Source organism: Schistocerca gregaria, chromosome 5 (assembly GCF_023897955.1).
Source record: "Schistocerca gregaria isolate iqSchGreg1 chromosome 5, iqSchGreg1.2, whole genome shotgun sequence".
NCBI lineage: Eukaryota > Metazoa > Arthropoda > Insecta > Orthoptera > Acrididae > Schistocerca > Schistocerca gregaria.
In genome coordinates this window covers 569,871,118-569,882,858 of record NC_064924.1, presented here as the reverse complement: position 1 = coordinate 569,882,858, position 11,741 = coordinate 569,871,118, and the positions used below count along the sequence as shown (strand labels likewise).

Below are 11,741 nucleotides of genomic sequence, written 5' to 3'. Positions count from 1 at the left end.
CCAGTTGTTGATCGCTAATTGTGTAGTCAGATGATATCACGTTTCTCAGTCTCTTTATAACTGCCACATTATGATTCTCTATGTTTAAGAAACAGCTGCCATGCTTAGTACCAGGTATTGATCATCAGCTCTATGCATTTCAAAGCAAGTTTCAGATGATGTCACCTCCCAGTACACATCCATGTCATCTGAACAACAATGGCTCTATCAGACTGCCTCTGGTATGCCAAACATTACCTTGTCAATGACTCTCCATTAAAAAAAAGCATACCGAGTTCTGTTCACAAAGAAGTCTTCAATCAATTCATATGTTAGGATATTTTATATGCACATATTTTGTTACTCTTCAACTGTTGGAGACCTAATACAGATATGTATTGTGCTATCTTGTATCTTTGTAGCATTAACACTGCAGCCTATGTGCATCACTGTTGTCAACAACTACATTACTCAACTTTCATAATTAGACACGTTGCACATTCCACAATTTAATTATTTATTTTCATTTCAAAGGTCAAGGACTGTTAAAAAGTCACAGCTAAGCTTACTGAAAAATAATTTATTATCAGGTAATGTAATTTCATAACAAGTTCTTTTATTTCTACTACAGTATCACAATTAATTCGTTTTTTCTTCTTCAAACAAGTGGCAACCAACACATACACACACACACACACACACACACACACACACACACACACACACACACAAACTAAAAGCCTTTTCATGACTCACATGTAAACAAGTGTATGAGTAATAGTAATAATAATAATAATAATAATAATAATAATAATAATAACATTAACAATTATAAACTGTACAAGGAATCATCATCCAGGGTTTATTCTGAACACGAAATGAGAGAATTAAATATTCAATGACTGGTGAACTGAAAAATAAATAACTCTGATGTGTGCACACATTCTTTAAGCTGTACATCTGTCATTCACACTAAACAATAGATAACTTAAGAAATACCTGACACTGATACTTGGTATAAAGGCTCATTACAGCAACCTTGCATCACACCTCACACTATACACACATATGCTACATATCAACTAGTTCCAGCCTAATGAAATAAACAGTACAAGCATCCTGAGATAATGTCATAGAACTGGAAGGCCTAGGGCTATTTGTACACTATTACATGTACTAATGTTAAACCAAAGTTAAATAAAAATGGAATAAGTATTGTTATTGTGTAGCTATAAATGTTCTTTAATACATATAATAAATAAATTGTTCTGATGGGATATGGAGTGACCCAAGTTTTAAAGCTTCAAACAGCCTTCGGAGGAATCCTCTCAGATAGCGTAATTATACAATTCATTCATTACAAGCTACAATAAATTTCATTTCTATCGCAAATTACAACGGCAGTATATACAAAAAAAGGGTGAGAGGCATTTCTTAGCATGGGAAAAACCACATGTAAATGAAAGAAAATACAACATGGAAAGAAAACGTACTCTTATGTGCTCTTTACACTTGTTTGTACTCTAGAAATTGAGATGCATTTAGGATTCTCCTGTCAGCCAGATAAAACAACTATAGTATATAGCATTCAACTACAAACAATGACAATCGCACACATCCTGACATTCATCATAACAATATTTATGAAAGTGGTTTTTCAGCTGAGCTGCCTCCAATAGCTTCCTGAGAAGTACGAATTGACTGTCAATAATGCAGATCACTTTCTATACATTTTTAGCTTGTGGAAGTGTTCTATCAGTAACATTAATGCCTCAAAAACAGTATATATGGGCACAAGTAAATCAGGTATTCATTTCTTTTCTGTTATCTCATTTGAGAAATGAAAGTTTTCTGTATTTATATTATCGGTGTTGCTTTTATAATGAGCAATGATTACAGCTCCGAAGTCGAAAGGTATTGATCACAAACTGAATAACAAGGGGAATATGAGGAAAGCTCTAGAAACAAATAGTGGGGTATTTCAGTTTGATATAAGTTTCTGCTTAGAAACAATATCACTAACTTTCCTTAACAATCACACCTGTTAGGAAAAAGCATGAAATAACAAACCAAGAGGAACAAATATCAGTCTGCAGAACAGTACATATTATGATAGTACAAGTTACAGGCCCTTGTTAACAGTATATAAGTTCAGTATTGTCTAGTTTCATAGATCAAATGAAGTCCTTGGCAGAACAACAACTGTTAATAAAAAACAAGGCACATTTTACAAGGTATCCTGCATTTCTTATCACCATCTCTTCCGCCATGGCGGTGAATGAACCCAAGAGAATGTCCAAGGGCACTTAACTGGCACCAAACAACAACTACATTATCTTTCTTTTTACAAAAATGCTACAAGCTGAAGTTTCTATAATATTTACAGCAAAGAAAATCTGAAAAGCATTTGCACTCAGAAATACAATATGTATTAGAACTACGTTAAATAAATTTTTGAAACTGAAAGTAATGAAATGTCACTGCATCAAAGAACAATGTTGAATTACTACCTAGTATTAGGAAATTGTCCAGAGTGCAAAACACCTCAACAGCACACTTTTGCGGTCAAATTGGCTATATGTGTATTTGTTGTATAATGAACTGCAATATATTATAAGCACTCTGGAGAGGCATAAGGATGATGAGTTCGCTGGTGAGTGAAAGCTTTTGAGCACATACTTGTGAAAAAAAATTGACTCTCAACAACAGTAGAAAAATATTACATGCAGCACAGACACATATGCATGGAAACTCTACTGCTTCTATAAAATGAAGTCACAGTCTGATTCCAGTACTTATGTTACAATATATTGATACTAGTTACCATTCTAGGTACCTACTTGGTAGTAGCTAGAAATGGCCAATGGAATCACGAGCTACAGATTTCAGCGCTAACAGCACCTTACAATGAAGAGAGCATTTTCTTAAAAAGAATTGTTATTACTTTTACATTCACTTTGTGAATACCACTTATGTACTGACTGAACTTTCCAGCTACTAGCATGTGGAAAGTTTAACAAACACCAAGGTCCACTATTCCAAACAATATTGCACGTGTTCTCCAGTACCTGTTCTGTTCTACACTGGAGTTTCCCAGTAAATGTCTGCTGGAAAAAGGATGGCCTGGAGTGAGCAGCCGAAAGCTGTCTCCTCCTCTTGCTAGAATCAAATGACCTGTGTCTGTTGTGTCTTTGGATCACAGAAACACAAAAGCTGCAGTCGCATGTTCACTCTAAACTTGGCAAGGATGTCTTCAACAACCCTGTTAAAAAAGAGATCACATCTACAGATATTCAATGGTTGGAGAAAAATCTCCCATCTCATACAAAAATAAAGATAGCAGCTACATATTAAAGAAAAGTCTACAAGATGTTTTACTTACTGCTTGTCTGCTGCATTTGTTAGTGGAGGTATCGCTTCCAGTGCTTCCTCAAAGAATCCCCTATAGTGAAAACATAACATCAGTACAGAAATGGCCAACACAGGGATACACTATATGTAACTAAAAAATTACTCCAATACAAACAAAAGAATAAAATGTAAAAAAAGTTTGTGATTAATGCTCAGAAGCCAGACAATGTATTCAAAATGCAAAACAGGGCCATCAGAATAATTACAAATACTAATATGAAGATCCATTGCAAAGAGCTGTTTAATATGTGGGGTATTTTCACAGTTCAAAGTGAATACAACTTCAAAAATACAGTTTAAAACAACAAAAATAATAATAATATGCAGCTACACTTGGTAAACAGCTCCATGCATTATCATGAAACCACATACAGGGTGAAAAGTATTTAAACTGACAAACTCTGGGAGGTTGTAGGGGACATCAAAACAAATATTTTTCCCTAATGTCATTTTTTCCTATGCAGATTATTTAAACCGGTAGAGGAAGATTTCTCTGGTGGCAAATTAATTAAACCAACAAACACTTTTCCATTTTTTATGACGAAGATACAACACATTAACACAACCCAATTTCAATTACAGTAGATTTTCAAAAATGCCTCCATTGACACATAAACAAAGGTTACACCGTCGGATCATGTTCTGTCTGACACAGGCAAAAACCACAGGAGTATCCTGAATTGTTCCTGCTGCTGCTACTATCTGGGGAACTAGATCCTCTTCTGATGCAACAGGAGTTGCATAAACAAGGTTGCGCATCTCTCCCCACACAAAAAGAGTCCAGAGGGGACATATCTGGGGATCGAGCAGGCCTTGGTACAGAACCACCTCTGCCAATCCATTTTTCGGGGAACTGTTGGTCCAGGAACCCAAGAACAAGATGACTGAAATGTGCCGGCACCCTGTCATGTTGGAACCACCTGCATTGTCTTGTAGGGAGCGGGACATCTTCCAGCAATTCTGGCAACGCTCTGGCGAGAAAATTGTAATAGTGTCTGCCATTTAATGGCCTAGGTAGCAGATATGGCCCAATTAAACAGTCCCCAACAACACCGACCGCACTTGATGAGCGCTAGTAACTGTGGCATGTGGGTTATCCTCACTCCAAACATGCGAATTGTGCACGTTGAAGACTCCATCACTCCCGAGCGTTGCTTCATCAGTAAACAACACAGAGGATGGAAATGTAGGATGTATTTCACACTGTTCCAGGTACCACTGCGAAAACTGTGCTCTGGGTGAATAACCAACTGGTTCCATATTGTGGACACACTGTAAGTGAAATGGACGTAACAACTGCTATCAAAGGACTGTTCTTAAATTAGTCTAATTCGTCCCCATGTTACGTGCAATTGCACGAGTGCTGATTGAAGGATCCCGCTCCACACGCTGCAAGACAGCTTCCTCAAATTGCAGCGTTCTTACCGTGCGACGGTGTCCCTGTCCAGGTAATCTGCTAAATGACCCGGTGTCAAGCAGACATTGGTACACAGCAGCATAGGTTGTACGATATGGGATACGGCGATTAGGATATTGTTGTTGATAAACCCACTGTGCAGCTCGTCTGTTGTGGTGTACTATGTAGTACACACCAACCATATCAGTGTACTCACTCCAGGTGTATCGCTCCATTAGTAAACAGAGACAATGCATTACTACACTGGTGGACAACAGTTGCCTACAAGTGAAGAGCGTAATACGCCCTCTAACAATTGACGATCATAATACGGCCTCCACCGGTTTAAATAATCCTCATAGGAAAAAATGAAATTAGGGGAAAGTATTTGTTTTGATGTCCCCTACAACCTCCCAGAGTTTGTCGGTTTAAATACTTTTCATCCTGTATATTTGTGTAAACATAGGCTGAAGTTAAACTCTTGACAGATTACAACAAAAAGCAAATCTGTACTATAAGCCACACTAGTAAATTTCCGAGAAAGTTCAATTAGACAGTATTCTGAGTTGCATCTCTCGCAGTCCCCTCCTTTACCTCTTGCATAACTAAGGGTAACTCATCACCAATAGGGCAGGTGTCAGTAGGAAGTTTAAGTAGGAAAAGAATTGAAGAAATGAGAACCATAACGGCCCAAAAGACATGACACAAAGTTTTGGGAGAAATAGATGTTTGTGAAAATCATATTTGTAGACGAAAGACCGGTGACAAAGGTCTGACTTGTTTTTTAACCAAGTTTCAGCGTCATAGTGTGTTTGGACAGCTGTAAAGCTTGTAATTAATAAGAAACTAGAATCAGAACAAAGAACAGATACTAAATACATCACATATACAATTATGACCTATTCCAACTCTCCATCATCCTCATCATCATCTTTTTCATTAAGTATGTACTGGGACTTGAAGTTGAGGAAAAACTGTGAATATACCTCCAATTATGAAGTAGTAGTACTATGTACATGATGCAGACATTAAGTTATGTTGTCAACACTACATAAAAATAGAGCAGAACAGAACAAACAATGTTGTGCTTTGTGCTTTGGACCCATTTGGAAATAAATATCAGAGAAACTGGTGAGCCAGGTTTGCATGAATGTTCATATATACAATGTGGGCCAACAATGGAGACAAAGGTGTTTCACCATATAATCCATAGATGTAGGGTGCACGCATATATGCTACAGTCTCAATATCAACAACTGTGCACTTTAGGCCCTTAGGGTTATCTGCACCCCACCTCTCACCTCACTCACCTCCCCTTCTTCAACTACATCATTACAAAGGATGACTCATCACAAAAAGGACTGATTTTGCATACTGGGAGATCTGGTGAAGTGACTAATTTAAGAGAGAGTGTAGGGAAGTTCCAAACTTAGTGCAAGAGAAAAGCTGATCATTTAGTTTGTGAGTGATGATGGTAAAGGACCATTCTAGCTACAAAGTGAAATTTAAACTTCAAGTATCTGCCATACATAGGAACACGGAAACCAGGAATCTGGATGATCTGCATGTAGATTTCATGCTGATGAGGGGGGGGGGGGGGGGTGTTGGCTGGTTTGTTTAAAGGGGGGGGGGACCAAACTGCTTGGTCTTTGGTCCCCATTGGTGGTGTGCACGTGAAGAGAAACTCTCACATAATTCGAAATATCAGTGTTCATTTTGAGAGCAAAAATTCAAATATCCAGATGAGGAAAAAAGACTTGTTTGATCTTGTAGTTCAAAACAGAAGTGTGGATATGCCATTACAAGTGAAATGACTCCAACTGAAGGCTGGAAAATAACACATAGAAGAAACATTTTGATACTGGAATACAAAGTTTCACATGGCTGGGTTTGTCAATAAATACGAAATAATCTATCTTTTCATCGCAGAACTACAATCACACAAAAACTGACTCAGGGGTATCTTTTCAGCATTCCATGGTCCAACTTTGATGACAAGATCTTTATTTACATAAGGAATGCAGACCAAATGCCAGTCTATTCTGATAGTTTTTACGGGCCCACTGGAGATCAAGTGAAACAAAAACTGAACGGAACAATAGGTGTGTGTGTGTGTGTGTGTGTGTGTGTGTGTGTGTGTGTGTGTGTGTGTGTGTGTGTGTGTGTGTGTTTCGAGCTCACAGGCACTCAACACTGAGGTTATCAGTGCCCCTGAAAGAAGGAAACTATTACCTAGTCATTATTCCTGATGCCTTGACAAGTGTTTGCTGTCTTTGGTGGTAGAAATCAATTATACAGTCAAAGCTAGTGTAAGGCATTTCTACAGAAATTATATCAGGAACAAAGCAACTTCAATGCCGGAGGCCATTTGCAATGTGTGCCTATGTCATAAGTCTTCCCTTGCATTTTAGCTTCTTGGCAGTCAATGGAATTTCCAATAATGTTGATGGAAATTAAGATGACCTTCTTTGTGGTAGTGAGTCTAAGCGGAATTCTGGATCATCTAGCAATGATGAAGAACCAGATGCTGGCAATACTGAGAAAGTGGGAAGTGACTGGTGCAGTTTTGTGAAAATAAGTTGCTTTTCTCTTTTCACAAGAATAACTACTGCATTTGTACATAAGGTATAAGTTTTTCTGCTATTTTCTTCTGGAGTCTTGGATGGTTTACAATGTAACTGCAGTGTAACTTCCAAGGGTGTTAATTTCAACCCACAAGATACATGAACATGCCATTTTGAAATTGATGATTTATGATATTTAGGAGGTGGGCAGTGGGAGAGAATCTTGATTATAGTCTGCATCATGATTTTTCAAGCCAAAATCCAGGGGAAAAAGTGCAGCCTATATTCACTCAAATATGGTTGTTCTTTCTTACATTTAACTATAAACGAAGTTCGGACCCAAGCAAGTATATTTTATCTGACAGTTGTGTAATTAACTGGCAAAAAGTATCAATGACAGAGGGACTATGCCAGTTTTTAAAAGGCTTAAAACATATTTACTATGTAATAGTCTTAACTCACTTCAGGAGTTTACAGCATAAAGCTTGTGACTATTACAAATAGACCTTCAGTCTGATCAATAACAAATTACCCACAGAGCACAATGTGTGTGTGTGTGTGTGTGTGTGTGTGTGTGTGTGTGTGTAGTAGAGTTGCAAAACTACTGTAGGCTATCATAGACTATCACAAGTAAGTGTAGACAACAGCAGTTTTCTTAGTATCCATGGTCAGTTAAGATCATGATCGTGTTACCTGTGCATTATGTGTGTTGCTTACCTACCGGACATTTCTTTAACTCAGCTTTTACAAGAAAATTGTTGATTTATAACATCAGTTCAATACTTCATTGATCTTGCACAGAAAATTTTTCTGTTATTCATAAGCAACTTATGCACTTATCAGTAATAACAGGAAACTCTTGCCTTTGATCATGATGAAGATTCTTTTATGAGGTACAAAATAACAACAACAATTATAAAGATTTTTTATGTTTGTGCATAAAAGGATAGCAGTTACACCATCAACTAGTTTTTATTATTTATAAAGTGCAATTTACATTTGGTAAGGATATAAAATACACGATGGACTAACAATGAAGGATGTGTGGTTCTAATTATGTGCAAAACAAACAAACAAAAAACAATGACATCATTGGCTCACAATTTCTCTGTCACACATTCATTTACATTTCTTTCCCTGCCAATGATATCAATGCTACCAGTAACTCTACCATTTACTATGTTGTTTATATGCTGTGACAAAACTATCAAACCATGGCTTCGGTACAGCGGAACTTTAGACTGTCGTAATCATTGTACGTATATAGCTTGTGAATTATACCATGCAGTGAAATGACTGATGTGTAACTCTTGAGCAGTTGTAAATGTCACTGGTGATGTTTCTGTATTAGCTAACTTGTTTATTTATGATGTAAATAATGTATACTCGCAAGTGTAATCATGATATCCACACAAAGAAATCTGTCTATAAATGAATGTGAATAAATGAATGAATGAATCAACCAGACCAATCAAATGAGTTATTCCCGTATGTTCCTTGCACTGTGTTTTAAGATTCCAAGCTTACAAAATTTTGTATACGCCTCAGTTTTGGTTTACTGTAAGTCTTGTGTTATGTTAATGTTGTATATTATAATACAGATATGTAATTAGAGCAAATAACTCTAGTACCATTTCTAAAAAATGCTAGTCATTGAATATGCCATACAAGTGATTTTTGGTAACATAATGTGAAGTCAAAAGAACTTTGTCTGAGGCCATTTTCTTGTCACATCAAAAATATATAATACTTGCAGACAGCACAGTTTGATGTGATGCCCTGTGTATTAATACAGAGTGGTAAGGAAGAAATCTGCCTATGGGAGGGTTCTGAGAAGCCACTTACTGAGCTGTAGGGGTTGTGTAGAAGCGCAAAGCTTCCTGCACTGCCCTTATATCTGCACGAGCTTGCTGGTTTCCCTGCAGGCTGAAGCGAGCCACACAACTCATAAGTCGAGCCAGCTCCTCCGCAACAGTTTCAACAATCTGTGACAGTACACGGTGTACGAGGCCTGGCGACACGCGTTGTACCTCCGCATGAACTGCAGTTACATTTGCTATCACCTCCTTCGCGTACGGTCTTATGTCCACTGGCTTGAGTGTTGTATCCCAGTCGAAGCGACCCAGGTACATAGATGGTTCCACAGTTCCTACCAGTGGATCACTTTTCTGCTCTAGATATACTTCCAGCACATGTCTGTAAGTAAAAGAAAACACATAAAGAAAGACATAATAAACATATGATTACTGAAGTGTGCTCTATAAATACAATATCATCACAGTTTGGAACAGCAATACATTTTTTTTTTCCATGTCAACAGTTCATTGAAGAGCTATTTCATATAAAGAGACAGCCTTACAAATACCAATAACCTGTACATTCCTTTCTGACATTTTACAAATTTTCACTGGTGGAAGACCTGAACCTAGAGTTATCACTGAACTGCACACTCAATATTTTCTTTCCCAGTAATAGTCAGTCTAAAGTCACACGACAGTCTCTCAAATTTGAAAATGTAGAAGAGAAGTAGTGGCGGTACTGTCCTTGTCATGTGTTGAACAATCCACAGTTGAAAGAAGTCTGCATACTTTGTTGAACAATTATATCTCAAATACATAGCTGGATGTGAATACGCCTATTCAGGCTGTTTTAGTTTTATTTCTAGAACATGCCCTCTTAGATAAATTATAGATTCAGGTATACCTTCTGAAGGCGGCTCAATTATTTGGGCTGAAACCTAGGTAAAGGTTGGTTTCATTACCGCAATCGAGGCTGACAGTTTCTTATATTTACTATTTGTAGAGAATATTTTAAGTAAAAGCATACTGAGGAATATTTAAAACAGTGTTTTTTTTGTTTTTTTTTCTTTCTTTTTTTTATGATAAGAAAATTTAATCACCAAGTCTCTGTGATACATGTGAAGTCCCATACAATATCATATCAGTAAGTCAGAGAATTATCACACGTCACAATCCAGCTGGTACTTGCATTCCACGGATAACACTTTGAAATTGATTGTGCGCTTCCCCTGGGTTTTAAGTGAAACAGTACACATCATCAGAAAGTAAACAATTCTGTGCGCTCTGTAACACCACTAATCATTTTGTTCAGGAGTTTTCCAGGCAGATCGAATATTTCATCATTTGTTCAGTACAACAGCTAATAATCTCCCAGTTGAAATCCCAAAAAATGATGGAATGTTAGACTGAAAATGCTGCTAAGTTTTCAAACAATGTCCTTCCTTGGAGTTAAAGTTACATTGTTCCAGCAGAAATTAACTACGCACATGGATTGCCCACCCCCCTCCCCCCACCCCCACCCCGCTCTCTCTCTCTCTCTCTCTCTCTCTCTCTCTCTCACACACACACACACACACACACACACACACACACACACACACACACACACACACACACAATAGAGGGAAACATTCCACGTGGATATATATATGCTGTAACTCACCAAACAAGAAAGCGTTGGTATGTTGATAGAGACAATAAAAAACACACAAACACAAATTTCAAACTTTCACAATGCAAGGTTGCTTCATCAGGAAATAGGGAAGGAGAGGGAAAGACGAAAGGATGTGGGTTTTAAGGGAGAGGGTAAGGAGTCATTCCAATCCTGGGAGCGGAAAGACTTACCTTAGGGAGAAAAAGGACAGGTATGCACGCGCGCGCACACACACACACACACACACACACACACACACACACACACACACACAAAGAGGTTGGGCAGAGATGTCAGTCGAGGCAGAAGTACAGAGGCAAAGATGTTGTTGAATGACAGGTGATGTACGAGGGGCAGCAACTTGAAATTAGCGGAGGTTGAGGACTGGTGGGTAACAGAAAGAGAGAATCTACTGAAGGGCAAGTTCCCATCTCCGGAGCTCTGATAGGTTGGTGTCAGTGGGAAGTATCCAGATAACCCAGACGGTGTAACACTGTGCCAAGATGTGCTGACCGTGCACCAAGGCATGTTTAGCCACAGGGTGATCCACTTTACCAACAAACACTGTCTGCCTGTGTTCGTTCATGCAAATGGAGAGTTTGTTGCTGGTCATTCCTACATAGAAGGCTTCACAGTGTAGGCAGGTCAGTTGGTAAATCACGTGGTTGCTTTCACACGTGGCTCTGCCTTTGATCGTGTACACCTTCCGGGTTACAGGACTGGAGTAGGTGGTGGTGAGAGGGTGCATGGGACAGGTTTTACACTGGGGGGCAGTTACAAGAGTAGGAGCCAGAGGGTAGGGAAGGTGGTTTGGGGATTTCATAGGGATGAACCAAGAGGTTACGAAGGTTAGGTGGACGGCGGAAGGACACTCTTGGTGGAGTGAGGAGGATTTCATGAAGGATGGATATCATTTCAGGGCAGGATTTGAGGAAGTC

At 38.4% G+C, this 11,741-nt stretch overlaps 1 protein-coding gene across 1 annotated transcript in view; it reads right to left on the bottom strand.

The window, feature by feature from the left end:
• Positions 1-539: 539 nt before the first annotated feature.
• The window catches only part of LOC126271977 (exocyst complex component 2), a 109,025-nt gene continuing 97,823 nt past the window's right edge, over positions 540-11,741 (bottom strand). The window contains exons 16-18 of the mRNA XM_049974442.1: positions 9,196-9,546; positions 3,362-3,421; positions 540-3,241 (exon numbers count right to left, since the gene is read on the bottom strand). Coding sequence (XP_049830399.1) covers positions 3,145-3,241; positions 3,362-3,421; positions 9,196-9,546 — 508 coding nt within the window. The 3' untranslated portion in view covers positions 540-3,144. The remainder of the gene's footprint in view (positions 3,242-3,361; positions 3,422-9,195; positions 9,547-11,741) is intronic.